This window comes from Propithecus coquereli, unplaced genomic scaffold (genome assembly GCF_000956105.1).
Source record: "Propithecus coquereli isolate 6110/MARCELLA unplaced genomic scaffold, Pcoq_1.0 Scaffold341, whole genome shotgun sequence".
NCBI lineage: Eukaryota > Metazoa > Chordata > Mammalia > Primates > Indriidae > Propithecus > Propithecus coquereli.
In genome coordinates, this window is record NW_012149075.1 from 3,136,031 (window position 1) to 3,150,932 (window position 14,902).

Consider the following 14,902-nt stretch of genomic DNA (forward strand, 5'->3'; position numbering starts at 1 on the left):
GTCACATGTGGGGGAGGGGCACACTTGGTGGGGGGAGGTGCGGGCACAAGGCCCAGACGCTGTCAGGGCTCTGGGGAGCTGCAACCCAGCGAATGCTTGAGGGGAGCTGACTCTGAGTGACCTCCCCTCATTTATTGTCTATTTAAACAATACTGTAAATAAATAACATTAATGGAATCCCCTGCCCCCATGACACAGATACTGTGAGCACAATGGAAAAATCTGGAAAATACAGCAAAACACATAAAAATGTTAAAGCCCGAGGTCTTATAACCAGAGTGAAGAAGGTGAGCGTCTCCGAGGGCTGGGGGCCGGCAGGTCTTCTCAACTCAGTCGCCTGAGTCCCCAAACGCCACTGAGGGAGCCACGCACTTTAAACTCGTCTCTGTTTACTCTCCAACAACCCGGGAGGGGCACGCCATTCCCCCACTGCACGGGCGGAGAAGCGGTTAAAAAGAGGTGAAATATCTGCCTCGCAGAGCAATCGGCCGTGGCCGGGTGGGCAGTGCCAGTCCTCCACGGGGTCCAGGGCTGGACTCCAGCCTCGGCCCGGCCCGGGGAGACCAGTTATTTGTTCACTCCACCAGTGGCATTTACCGAGCACCTCCCGTGACTCAGACCCAGCTCGGCACTGAGGACTTGGCCGTGAACAAGGCAGACAAGGTCCCCGTCTGAGCCCCCAAATGGCCACAAACCGAGTGCCAGTCTTGGCCACAGCTTGATCCCTCCCCCAGGTTGTCACCGACCCCAGCCTGGCAAGTGCCTGAGCTGTGAGCCTGCCTCCCTCGCTCAGCAGGAGCCTCTGTGAGCTTTTCATTTGCCACTTTTCAAAGGCCGAGGCCGGGTGGCTGCTTCTCCAGGCGCACAGTCCACGTGGGCAGGGCGAGAGGCTGTCGGGAGCCCAGCCACCTCCTCGGGCCTGCCACCCTGGGCCGAGCCTCCCTGGAGCAGGGGGCTGGCCTTGGCCCTGGCCAGACCAGGAAATCCCATCCTGCCTAGAAGCCCAGCTCCCCCCATGGATTGACAGAGGGCGGGACTCAGCTGCAAGCATGGGGCCACCCAGGAGTCAGCTAGGCTGAGCTCAGGGTACCCACTGGAGGGACTTCCATGTCCCCAAGTCCTTATGCTGTGGTCTCTTTTTTTTTTTTGCCTGGGCCCTTGACCCTCCCAGGAGACCTGAGGAGCTATTGCTACCTCCTCTCTCCTGGAAAAAAGCAACAGGGCAGACCTGGGCTGCCTGCACGGTATCTTTGGGGGCCCTGCATGTCCCTCAGTCCTCAGGCAGGGCCAGCTGCCTTATTTGTAGGACTCAGTGCAAAATGAAAATGGGGGGGGGGGCCCTGTTCAAACAGTAGGGGGGGAAGCCTTCCCTTTCTTCTGTGGTCTCTTGACCTACCGTGATGTTTTTTATTTGCTAATGTTGCACTTCTTTGGACATGGAGAGACTTGTAGGGGGAGTGCAGACTCTCACAGACACCCAGGGGCCACCCTGAAATTGGTGTGTGGGTTGCATGCACCTGTGCTCCCCACGCTCATGTCCTTGCCAGCACCCAAGCCCCCCAAGTCCCCAGGCATGCTCCTCTGTCCCATCGGGCTTCACTTACCAAACACCAATTCGAAGATAACATCAAGAATTTCAATACAGCAACTGCAGAGCATTAAACCCAAGCACGGGGTCCCCCAGGTCGCCCTGGGACATAATCTCACAGGTGACTGAGGGGTGGGGCGGGTCCTGTTCTTAGGGTGCAGGGATGTGCACCTGGGCAAGCACAGGGGGCCATGAGCAAGGCCCTGCCTGTATGCGTGCCCTACACCCCGAAGAGGGGGCCTGATGGGAATTCCAGGGGACTTCTGCAGGGTGCCCAGGGCAGGAGGCCTGGGCCATGACATTGGGTCAGGCAGAACCTGCAGTAGGTAGAAGGGGCCCCTAGGGCAGCTGAGGCGCCTAGGGAGAGGAGCCCAGAGACGCCCACCAGAGTGCTCAAGGTGTTGTCGTAAGGATAACATGGGCACCTGCCCAGTGGGAAAGAAGCCCTTTTCCTATGTGTGCGCATGGGCCTGGGGTGGCCATGGGACTCTGGCCTGGCTCCCTGGGGTAACTTCTGAGCTCAGCTTTGGCCACGTCCTGTCTCTCTGTGCCTGATTGTCCAACTATGCGCTGGGGAAGAAAGGGGCTCGAGTGCTTTCTGCATGGGGCATTCACTGGGTTCTAAGAATCTCCCCTCTTTTGGTCCTCAAATGATTACTGACCCATTTCTCAGGTAAGGAAACTGAAGCCCAGAGAAAGCAATGACTCACCCAGCCAGCAAGTGTCGGAGCTGATTCTGACTGGCTTCCCCTCACCCCTGAGTCCCTCCAGCATCTCCGGATGTGGCTGGAGGACACGTGAGCCACGCTTGTGGAAGTACCACCAGCTCTTCACAAGGAAGAGGGCCGATGGAAGACAAACGGTGTTCCTTGATCTGAGCAAACCTTGATTAACTAATAGCTACCATGCTGTGGTGAGGTGCACGGGCTCTGGATGCAGGCTGCCTGGGTTTGAACCCTAGCTGGGTGACCTTAAGCAGGTGGCTTAACCTCTCTGGGCCTCACAGTTTCTTCATCTATAAAATGGGCCTCACAATAGCATTTCTCTTATAGGATTGAGAGGGTTAAATGAGTAAAGATATGTAAAGCACTGAGTGCCTGGCATATCATAAGAGCTATGTAAATATTTGTTGCGAATATTATAACTATTTAAGAGTTGAGTCATCATAATTGATATTTTTGAGATAGTTATTAATGCATTTATTAATTTCAATTTTGTACTTTTCCTTTTAGTACTTAGGATTCAGCAGATTTTCCTTTAAGTCTGCTAAGATTTCCCAGGTCCTTGAAAAGATAACGTTCCTGCCTCCGTAGTGCTTTTAGCCCATGGTGGATTTGGTAGCTCTCCCTAGAGCAGCAGTGGGCTTCCCAGCACAACAGCCCCTTCCAGATGCTTTCGTTCGTTACCATATCAAAGGCCCTGAAAAGTCCTGCAGCAAAACACTGTTGAACTCAGGTTGGGAGATGCCACCCTCATTTCCTGGTTTCTAGGAATGGCAGAGGGAGCCAGAGCTGTCACACCCCTCACAGTGGTGCATCGGTCTACCTCTACGTCTACAGAAATTATCTTCGGTAATGCACACCCATCAGCAGGCTGGTCCTCCTGGTCTCACCTTCATTGTCTGATTCAGTCCCCACAGCAGCCTGGAGAGGTCAGTAGCATCAATATTCCCATCTTATAGATGAGGAAATTGAGGTTCATGGAGGTTAAGTGGCCACACAGCCAGTAAGTGGCAGATCCGGTAGACAAACCCACAGCTTTTGATTCTAAACTCCACTTTCTTTCTTCTACACATTGATAGGAAAAATAAAAATAGATCCCATTCTGCCAGGATCAATCTTCCCCCATGACATGCTTTTAAAAATCTAAAGTTTTTTTTTCCTGTAGCGTCGAATGTATCAAAAACTTCAGCAGCTTTGTTCTGACTACAAAAGCAATACATGCTTGTTATGTATAAAACTTTTCAAACATTTCGAGTTGTAAAACAAAAAAACTCCATCATCTTACGCTAAGAGATAACCCAGTTAATAGCTGAGCGTACACTATTTTAGATCTGCGTGGGCCAACAAGCCATTAGCCACACGTGGCTATTTAAAATATTGAAATGAAATGAGATAGAAAATTCAGTTCCTCAGCTTCAACAGTTCAAGTGCCCGGTATTCACACGCAGCCAGTGGCTACCGGGTCAGGCAGCATGGACAGAGAACATTTCCATCACCACAGGAAGTCTCATCGGACAACGCTGTTCTAGATTTTTTCCTAGACTAATCCTGATGTATAATCTGAAATCTAAAATGCTCCAAAATCCGAAACTTTTTGAGGGCCAACAGGATGCTCAAGGGAAATGCTCATTGGAGCATTTTGGGTTTCAGATTTAAGTATAACACAAATATCTCAAAATCCAAAAAAATCCAAAATCCAAAATCTGAATGCTTCTGGTCCCGAGCATTCTGGATAAAGGATACTCGCCCTGTAATGACTGTTAATATTGATGAGGTTCTGGATCTATCTCTGAACTGACTCACACGTGGAGGGAAGAGACCCCATCAAGGAAAAAACTAGACAGGGAAAAAATAGACGGGAAGGAAATACACTGAATGACAGCGGTTTTTCTGGGTGTTGAGATTACCGAGTTTATTTTTAAATTTCTTAGATCTTCAGGTGTTCTACAACCTAAAATGCAGATGGGGTGGGGGGGGTGTTGGTTGGATGCATGTTTTCCCTAATGTTCTTACTGGTTCTAAAATCTTCGAGGTAAGATCTCACCCAAGGCTTAATTTATTAGCATTTTTTAAACTGTGGACGCATGAAGGATGGAGCCCGCACAAGTCAAGGCATGAAGGAGACACAGACGGAGGTTTATGCTCAGGCCGAGTGCCCCTCCAGCCTAGGGCTGTCCTAGGCGGGGCCGGCTTCTTGGGCAGTGACCTGTGCAGCCACACAGAGTCCCTTGCTTAGAAGGGTCCCATCCTTGCTTTGATATTCTGTGGTCGCCACCCTGAAATTCTTAATGAGTTTTGAACAAGGGGCCTGTATTTTCATTTTGCACCGTGCCCTGAAAATTACGTAGCCGGCACTGGTTCCTGGGATTCTCCCAGGACGAGTTTCACTCTGACCGCTCCCAGCCTTCGCCCTTATCCTCTTTCGACCGCAGATGTGGCCGTCCATGGAGCGCCCTACGTGCCTGAGAACAAGTGAGCTTCGGCTGCTCAGACGTGTGTCTAGAGAGCGGTAAAAATAGGCTCTCGAGTGGGTGCGGGAGGCCCCTGTGGTCTCGGTTCACACACGTACGTGCTCTCGAGGCCACGTCTACACTGGCCTATTTCAGAGCATCACTGGGTGCTTTGCCCACATCATTGCCCAGCTCAGGTCCTGCCCAGACTCCCCACCCCTGCCTTGAAGCCAGGCATAACCCCCAGGCCTGGCCCACCTTCCTCCCCAGCCTCCTCCACGGGACCCACAAGCCCTCCGTCTCTCTGGAATCCTCTCCCCGGGACCTTCCTCGCCTTTACCCTGCCGTTCACTCCGCCTGCATGAGCAAGGTCCCCTCCTTCCCAGATCTGCCTATTCCAGACCCATCTCAGACTCCACCCTTTCTAGGAGGCCTAGGAGTGTTTGAGAAGGGAGTGAAGGTGCAAAGAGGATATCAGGGAGGGCTCCATGGAGGTGGTGTAGCTGGGCCTTAAGGAAGAGAAGACACCTGCCGAGTGGAAGGGAGGGTTCGATGGGCGGGCGTTGATGTCAGACAGACCGTAGCATGAACCTGGGCTTTGCCAGTTACTAACTACACGGCCTTGGGTGAGTCACTTCCCTTTCCAGAGCCTCAGTTTCCCCATCTGTAAAACGAGGATAATCACAATGATGATACTGACTACATGGATTATTGTAGAGATTAAGTAAAATGAGATATGCTTGCAAAGAAACCACCACAGTGCCCGGCACAGAGTAAGTCACCAACAAAAGGGTTCCCTCTTCCTTCCTGGTTCCCTTTCCTCTTCCTAAGTATCAGTCATTAGTTAGTTGCAGCGAGTGACACCAGCTCTCTGAGTCTGTTTGCATTTTCATCTCCGCGATAGAAGTAGTGGTGCCCGGCACGCCGAGCTGTGATGAGGACTTAATGGGGTATTGGGGACATTTGCAGGAGTCCCAGAAGGCTGAGATTCTACGCAGGCAGGACGGACCTAAGCCAGAGGGGCGTGGGTGGCCAGAAGAGAGAGCCCATCTCAGTGGAGCTGGGGTGGACGCAGGTCTGGGCTCAATTTCAGGGGCTCTGGAGCTTAGAACAGGTTCTGCAATTCCCTGGCTATGAGGCTTGGGCAAAGACGGCCTCCTCTCCAGGCCTCAGTTTCCCCATCTGTAACTGATAGCTACCAGGGTGGAGGGGTGTATGTTCCTGATGCTACCTCTTTCCACACATCACTAGACTGGCAACTCCCAGAGGGCAGGCGTCTCGTCTGTTGCGTTCATTCCTGCCCCCCGCAGCACCCAGATGGTCGTGCACGCGGCGGTTGCTCAGTGAATGTCCACTCGGTGAACCAGCTGCCCCGACTGGCCCACCTCACATCCCCAGTCCACTGGGAACATGCGAATGCAGGGAAACCAGGCCGACTTCTCCAGATTAGGAGCACACCTCAGGCCACGAGTATTTCCTAAGCGCCTGCTGTATGCGCAGCTCTGCCCAGCCCAGGCAGCTCTTGCTCCCCAGCCTGGCAGGGCAGAGCCAGGGATGTAGGCGACAGACACAGGGCCTTGGGAAGGACAGAAGGAGGGCGGCCAGTGGGGTCTTGGCTGGGCAGGAGCAGGCAGGTCCCCAGCTGGAGCCCAGGCCCATGGGAGCCCCTGCTCCCCTGCTTCAGGGTGGGTGGGGCTTCTTCTTCCTCTTTCTTTCTTTGGAAAAAAAAAAGTTTTTTCTCCTTAAATTTACAAGTAATACATAGTGTTTAAAAGTTTGGCAGACACACAATCACTAAAAGAATTTAAGGTAAAGGTTCCTTGCCATCATTGCGTCACACAGCGTTAACTACTGTCGACGTTTGGTGTTTCCTTCCAGCCTTTTTCCTAAGGTGCCTTGTTCTCAGAGGTGGCTTCCCTTCCCCTTGGGCAGCAATATGGCTGCTCTGTAGGGGATGTGGGGGCCTGGGCTCTCCCCATGGCCCTGTTCCTCCGGACTTGGAACTTCTTGCTCCATCCATCCTGGACCCAAGGCACGAGGTGCTCAGGAAAGGGGGATGGGGGCCCTGCACCAGGTCTGGCCTCCTGCCCCTGCTTCCCCAGGGGGTGGGGTGGCGTCGAGCCCAGGCTCACTGAGGGAGAACTGGAGGGCAAGCCTCGGGTGGGGGCAGCTCTTGGGGCTGTGGGTGTTGGCTCTGGGGACAGGGGCATGACCAAAATGGACCTCTCCTGTCCTCCCCATCCTCTTCCATGTCACCCTCTGAGCTCTCCAAGCGTACTTTCCGCTGAATGCCTTCTGCTTCCTCGCACCAACGTCTAACTCCTCTCAACAAAGGGGAGCAGGTCAGGGGGACTCTGACACTCAGGTGTGCACGACGGGAAGGGACCTGCAGGTACAAAGGCCCAAACTCCACACAGACTGCGTGACAACGATGCCGTCTCGGTCACCGTGTCCCACAGTGGAGGACCTTTGGACGGGGACTGACTATGGTCACCCTGCAAATCATAAGTTACACGCGTCTGCCCTTTCCACCCACACGTAAGTCTGAACCTTTTGCCAAAAACGCTTTTCCCAGACTCGAAAGAAAACCCCAAAGAGGAACCTAAACCTTCACGCTGCCTGCACCGATTGGACGGGAGCGCTCCGGCTCTCGCCAGCAAACATTTCAAAGAAAAAGCCAGACGACGAAGGGGGAAGTGAGGAGGGAAGCTGGAAACCTCTTGGGCCGAGTCGGTAGCCCATTCATTCATTCTTCCGTTCCTCTGACCATTCAGTCAGGAGCGCTGGGCCTCGCCGTGAGCCCGCCCCTGCTCCCAGGAGCACCCTCTGGACACTTGCGGGGTGGGAGTGAGGGGCGGTACTGGCAGGGCACCCCCGAGGCTGCAGGGGAGAAGGAAGGGCCGGGAAGGCTCCCCTGGGCGCAGCCATGGTTTCTCACCTTCCCCATCCTGCTCAGAGTCCGAGAGAAGGTTTTTTGCAGAGGAAGAGGAAGAACATTAAATAGTAGCCGTTTCTGGTATTTATGGACAGCTGGACTCTGCACCAGGCCTTGTGTCATACACATAAAATATGTGATCTCATTAAATCTACCCAACAAGCCTTGAGGTGGGTGCTGTCAGTTTTCCCAATTTTACAGATGAGAAAATGCAGCACAGAGAGGTGAGGCACTTTGCCCAAGACCACACAGCAAGGACGTGGCGGGGCCTGGCTGCAGCCTGGATGTATAGCCGTGCTTTTTGTTGCTTCCTCACCAAAGACCTCCCTCCTTCATCCCTGGGAGCCATGAGCAAGGGCCCTGGCAGTGCCGCTACAGTCTTGCCCCTGCTCAGCCCTCTCCAGCCCTGAGAAAACCAGGGCTCAGCGCTGGGAAAAAGCAAGGGGCTGAGATGTGGAAACATCTGCCAAGTGGCAAGTGATCAGGCTGGAGGCGCCAAGGGGGCCCGGGCCGATCAGGAGGCCGGCGTGTGCCAAGCGAGCACTCACTGCGTGCCAGGGGCCCCGTGCAGGGCTTCAGGGCGGGGCCACATTCGCTTTTGCAGCCACCCTTTGAGGTCAGTGTTACAAGCCCATTTCATAGAGGAGGAAGCTGAGACTCAAAGAGGTTAGTTAACGTGTCAGGTCACCCGGCTACCAAGCAGCTTAAACCCTGGTCTGTCTGACTCCTAAACTATGTGGAAAGCAGATGGTTGGTCCCAGGGAACTGAGCAAAGTTGCTTTTCCTGCTGCTGAATTCAACCTTTCACAAGACCACATGCCTCTTTGAACCTCAGTTTCCCCATCTGTCACACTAGGAGGGGCACTCTTTGTCTCCCAGCTCTGACATTCTCCTGGATTGGCTCGTTCTTATGCCTTCTGAAGGCAAGACCAGAGTCTCGCTCCCAGCCCGTCCCACGACTCCCTGCCCCCTGTGTCTGGGGGCTTCCTCCAAGAGGCCGGTGATGAGGGCCCAGGCTCCAAATCCACCGAGGGCTAATGGCAGCCCGCCCTCCTCCTTCCTTCTTTCCTTCCCTTTACTCAGCACTAGAGTGGGAACCGCTCGTTGCATCCAAGTCTGGCCAAGATGCAGAGGAGTACAGAGCTCCCAGGGCTGCAGGCGACCTCAAGGTAACGCCTGGCAGAGAGAGTGTTTGAGCTCAGTCTGCAAGGTTGGCCAAGATTCCGATGACCAGTGGGGCACACTCCTGGTGGCAGGTTTGAGGAAGGGTCTGCAGGTGAGGTGTCCCCAGGAGGCGGCAATAAGAGCTGGTGTTTTGGCTGCCCCACCAAACCCTGAGCTCCTCCCCACCCGTGGAGGAGTCCCCGGCTGGCGCAGGGGCAGGACTGGGTCGGAGGATGCTGCTCTCTTCCTGCCTCTCCGAGCCTCTGCGAGGTCAGGTTTTCAGGCCCTGCTGCTCAGGGCATCGTCTCCGGGCCCCCTCCTCCTCAGGTAACGGAGCAAGCCTCCGCTTTGATGCGGCCACCTCAAGGCCGAGGTGTCAATGGGCCCTCTATATGACCAGCCGGGCCGCTGGGGGCCGCCGGCCGGCCGTAGTGGGTGCGGTGAGGCCTGGACACACAGCCCCACTGTGTGGGGCCGGCTCATGCCTGCCCAGACCCTGTGGGCAGTGGGGGGCTCCCGGGAATGCCCTTCCAGCCTGGGGGGCACTTTGGGCAGGCAGGGTGGTCCGGGGAGACGGGTGTGTACAGGGCGGCCTCAGAAGCCGCCGTCAAAGGGGCCGGCAGATGTGGCGCCAGGCAAGCGCCACAGCGGGCGCGGAATGGCTGGCGGTCAGTCCGCTCATCTCCCAGGGTTGGCGGGGGAGGGGGAGCCTCCATGGACATACTTTCCGGGTGACCCACCATCCTCGGTTGCCTGGGCTTGAGGGGTTTCCTGGGACTTGGGACTTTCAGTGTTGAAACAGAGTCCCCTGTTGTCGGCCACTGCCCAGAGCTCAGCAACGGGCACACGGACGGACCTGTCTGGTCGGGGCGGCTTCCTCCCTGTCCAGTGACCTCTGAGTCAGACCATCCCGGCCAGACCTGTCCAGGGCCATGTGTCCACCCCCTGCCTCCACACAGGCCTGCCTCATGCCTGAGAGTCCCTTTTCCGTTTCTCCTGGGCATCCTCAGGGGAGGAGCTGGCGGCCAAGTCCAACCACTGCTGGGAGCACCTTGTCCCTGCAGCCGAGGCCCTGCACAGGCTGGTCCTGTGGCCAAGCCATCTCCCAGCACCCCCGCCACGCCCCTAGCCATCCCTGGCACCCAGAATCAACGCGTTCTCTCCTCCACACCCTCTGCCAAGACGTCTTTTCTCCTCCTTTGCCACCTCCTTGCCCTTGAAGACCTAGCTGCCCAAGGCCACCTGCAAGAGAGGGATGCCCAGGGGCCAGAGAAGGGCCTCATGGGGCGGATTCCGGATGAAGGTCCCCAGTGGGGCCGTTGGGGGGCACTCTGGGATCCTCAGGCCATTGCCCAAAATTGTCAGATGGGGAAACCGAGGCCCAGAGAGAGGAAGGGACTGGCCCTTAGTCACACAGAATGTCCAAGTCACAGCTGTCAGGTCTCAGCTTCCCCACTGTCAAGCAGGGGGAATAAATACTGCTTGTCCCACCTGGGAGGCACCCCCAGAGGCCCCTATGCCCTCTCCTGCCTCCCATCTCAGTGCCTGGAATCCCACCGCCAGCGTGTCAGCTCTTTGGGTTAAGGACTGCCCTGTTCTTGTCTCACGATCAACCCTCTGCTGCAGGGTGGAGTCGATGACTCTCCACCTCTTCCCAAACCTCTTCTCTCCGCCGTGAACCCAGGAGAGTTCTGCTCCCGTGGCTCAGAAGGAGTGCCCCTGCTCTTTTAAGTCAGAGGAACCAACAGGAGCAGGCTGGGCAGCAGCTTTGGAATGTCAGCAGCCAGACTTGTCTGGGGGTCCTGGACTCTCTCGCTGCCTCGAGAGGCCCCAGGGAAGGCCCAATGTTACCAGTGGAGGGCGGATGCCCGGAGGCAGGGGCATGGATGAGATGCTTCACTCTCAGCCCATCTTTGTCAGTGAAAACAAAAGAGAAGCCGTCTCCCTCTGGTCTATGGGGACACTGAGGTAGCAGGAGCTTGGTGATAGTGCTGGGGACACACAGGGGGAGACAGAGAAGCCCACACAGGAAACGGGGCCGTCTCAAGGAGCATCGATTGAGTCCAACTCCCTCGTACCCTTTTACTGATGAGAGAATGGCGACCCAGAGATGTCGAGTGACCCAGAGGGAGTCACACAGCACACAGGTGGCAGAGCCAGGGAAAAGACTGGGCTCTCCCTGGCCAGCAGTTCCTAAGCCTGCCCGAGATGCACATCAGAGTAACTTTGGGGGGATTTTCAAAACCACACATGCCCAGGCCAAAACCCAGGAGATTCTGATTCCACAGTCTGAGCTGGAAATCGGGTCCCCCGTGTTTAAAAGCTCTCCAGGGCAGCGATGCCTTGCTCAGGGCCTGGGCTGGGACAGTGTTGGGAGGAAGCAGAAAGGAGGAAGAGGAGGCAGTGGAGGGCAAAGGGAGCCCCTTACCCCTCTGCTGAAAGCCTCTGAGAGATAACACGCTGGAGACCTGGAGTTTTTGACTTGCGTAGACTTCAGGGGGTCTGTGAACCTGGGCTGGAAATAACGTCTCTCCTTTCGCCGACTTCTAACTGAAGTTTAGCATCTTTTTCCACAGCAATTTTGTCAGCGATGCAAATCACAGATTTCTTTGATCTAGTTAGGGTTGTCACAGATTATCCTGAAATACTGTTCATGCTCATCACTGCTGTTGACAGGGGCCACACCTGAGTTCTCGAAGAGGCACAGGGTCACCATCTAACAAACTTGCCCTTTTAGTTTGGTGACTATATTTCCATAGATTTGGTTTCCTTCATAATCCCTGAATTTTGTTTTTTGCATTTAAACATGCAATCCTGAGAGGGCATCTGCAGGCTTCCTGAGGCTGCAGAGGGTTGGTGGCTCAGAACAGGTGAAGGATCGTGTGAGGCAGTGTGGCATCAGAGCCCTGCGCAGGACCCTGAGGTTGGGTCTCTTTGGGGACAGAGTTGGCAGCTGGAGCCCTGTGAGCCTCGGGGACAGAATTTGGGAGACAGGCCCCTGAGGCAAGCATGGGGGAGCTGGGCAGGAGAGGAAGGGCCGAACAGTGTGGACAGAACTTCGTGGAATCACAGGGAAAGCCTGGGACGCTAGACCCCAGACCCCACAGCCTCCCCCGGGGCCCCAGCCTACAAGGCCCTTTCTGCGCCTGCCCCTGTCGACCAGGGAGCGCCTGCTCTGCCCAGCGGCCTCCTGTTCCTGGGCACACATTAGGCCAAAGCCACCAGCTCTCCTCTCTCCCTCTCCCTTGGTGCCACCGTGGGCCACCTCCCGGGCTCCCAGGAGTCAGAGCCCGTCCCAGGCAGGCTGACACTTAGCCCTGTCTTCCAAGGTTTCTTTGTTTTAAACCCTACATTTCTCCATCTTGCTCATGGAGGGAGAAATACAGATTACAAAGACCCAGCAAATGGTTTTTATAAACTCTTATTTTCTTGCCACAGAACTGCCTTTAATTAGCTCTGAGGACTACAAAGGGAGCAACGTTGTAATGGCAGCAGCTTGAAGGAAGGAGCCCTGCGCTCCCAGCTCCCGGACCTGGGGCTGCCGCTTGCCCCCGGCCACAGTGGGGCTTGGCGGCAGTGCCCCCACTGTGGGGGACGGCAGGTCCCTTCTCTCCCCCACCCAGTTCCCATCTGCAGTCGCACAGCCGGCCTTGGCCTCAGCAGGGAAGAGGAACAGGCCCCGATCTCAGACAAGCCTTTGCAGAAGCCTGTGGACAACCAGCACCCAAGTGTGCCCCGGTCCCTGCCCAGAGGCGGCCGCCAAGCACTGGCTCTGAATCGCCGTGTTAGCCAGCAGCAGACGGGAAGACAGACAGCCAGACCGACTCCTGCGTCTCTGCCGACCCCCTTGGCTGAGAAAGGGCAGCATCACCCCGCAAACTTGGAGTTCTAGACCCCACGCAGCCCCTCTGCTCTGGAGCAGGACTGGTCCCTGTGCACAACCCAGAGCCTCATACACAGCCCACCTCCAGCCCCGGACAATCAGAACACCACAGCCAGAGGAACAGAGAGAGGTTAAGTAACTTGCCTAAGGTTTCTCAGCAAGAAAGCCGCTAGGCAGCGGGACCCACGCTCAGGAACCTTGAGCCCCAATCTCAGGTGCCACAGCCCCATCTCGGGGCTCCTGCTGGGGAGGAGGAAGGCAGCAGGGGGTGTCTGAGGCCAGGCACATCTGCCCCACGGGCCAGGCAGAGGCAGGAACAGTCTCCCTGTGAGTTCCAGCCTCCATTAGATCCCAGTTGGGATCCCAGACCCCATCCTCGCCAAAGGCCACAACCCAGAGCCCTGGGTCCCTCCAGGCCACAATTAGAGACAAAAGCTGCCCAGAAACACTTTCTTCTCCCCCGTGGCCAAGTCCACAAACCTTCCCGAGGCCTGTCCTCCCCACGCGGGGGTCCAGCTTCAGTCCAGCTCAGCACCACACAAGTTCTCCACAAAAGCCTGAAACTTCCTCCCTCCCTCTTCCCTCACCCCAGGGATTACACGGAAAACGCGGGCCACGGTCCTCGGAAGGTCTCTGGATCTTAAGGCGCAGCCTCGTCCCCTGCCTGCCTCCCACGGCTCTCCCCAGAAGCTGGCCAGCCCGTGTCTGGCCGAGCCCAGGTGGCGGGTTCCAGCTCTGGCAGGCCAGGGGCCAGGGCCGCAGGGCCCCGGAGCCCCGTTAGGGAGGCAGGACGCTGAGGTCGTGGAGACTCCCCTGCCTTGTCCTCCCAGCCCAGGACCGTCTGAGGTCTGGCCTTTGAGGTCCTGGGGTCTTGCAGTATCCATCACCCCTGCCGCTGACTGTCCCCACCAGCTGAGGATAAAAGTCCCACCGCGATGGCCCACGCCACCAACCCCTCTGCCCACCGCAGGCGTTGAGAGGCCGGCAGGTTTAAACAGACAGGCTGAGCACTTGAGGGCAGCCAGGGCGGTCGGTGGCGGGACGTGGTCCGGGGCCTGGCCACAGCTCCCCACCCGCGAGGCCGGCCCCGGGCCCTGGGCAGCTGTTACTCACCGCGGATGAAGGTCGGCGAGTAGGTCGGGAAGGAATCGAAGATGCTGTTGGATGCCATGCCCCGCGCTGCAGAAGGCGAGAATGCGGCCCTTCGGGGGCTTGGGATGGGATTGACTTGGTTGGCTGCTGTTTTATTATTTTTTTTTCTCTAGCTACTTTTGAGAATAAAAGGGGGGGCGGTGTTGCTTTTTGTGTTTTTTTGCTTTGTTTTGTTTTGTCTCTTTTTTCCCCCCTGCTGCTACGAAAAAGAAAAAAGGAAAGAACGCGAGAGAGTGTGTGTGAGCGAGAGAGAAAAAAAATCCCCAAGGAAAGTAAGTTTCTGTTTGTACCCAAGAATTTGGATTCCCGGTCCCACAGGAATGTCTAGCCACAAATTTTCAACAGAAGCGTATGCAGAGTGTATCATTAGATGGCGGGAAGGGGCTTTCAGCAGCCAGGGTGGAGGAGCTCGGGCCGAGAGAGCAGAGCGAGGCCCCCACCGGCGCCACGGAGAATGAATGAATGAGGCTTACCCTCGACTGAGCCCAGGCTCCGGTGGGTGCGAGGGCGGCCGGGGGTGGGAGGACCAGGAGCCAACCAGCTCCCACGCAGGGCCCTGGAGGCAGCCGAGGGCCTGGCCTTGTGGTTCTGTGGTTGAGGGACCAGGCCTTCACAGTGTCAACCCAACCTCAGCTCACAGGATGCGAGCAGCCCACTCGCGGCCTTGGCCCATTGGCTGGGCCTCGGTCACCTGGGCCGTGATGTCACGGCCTCTTAGAAGATCTTGTGGTTGCCTCTCTCTTTTTTAGAAAAAAAAAAAAAGAGAGAAAGAGAGAGAGAGAGAAAAGTGATGGCTTTTATTTGCGAAGCTGGCCTCAGCACGCGGCCCAAGAAGCAGAACAGAAAGCAGTTGGAGTGGGCGCGGTGGGGCGGTGGTTTGGCTCCTGGGTGGGAGACTCCTTCTTAATTAAGGCCAGCGTTGGCCTGGGCGGGCTGGGAGCCCCGATCCTGCAGTGGGCGGAGGGCTTCCCTCCATGCCGCCTGGCCCCTGGCTGCGGCTGACACCCT

The 14,902-nt window shown here is 56.3% G+C and overlaps 1 protein-coding gene across 1 annotated transcript in view; it reads right to left on the reverse strand.

The window, feature by feature from the left end:
• The window catches only part of RUNX3 (runt-related transcription factor 3), a 60,821-nt gene extending 46,467 nt beyond the window's left edge, over positions 1-14,354 (reverse strand). The window contains exon 1 of the mRNA XM_012650955.1: positions 13,856-14,354. Within this exon, the coding sequence (XP_012506409.1) occupies positions 13,856-13,913 (58 nt within the window). The 5' untranslated portion in view covers positions 13,914-14,354. The remainder of the gene's footprint in view (positions 1-13,855) is intronic.
• Between the last annotated feature and the right edge of the window lie 548 nt (positions 14,355-14,902).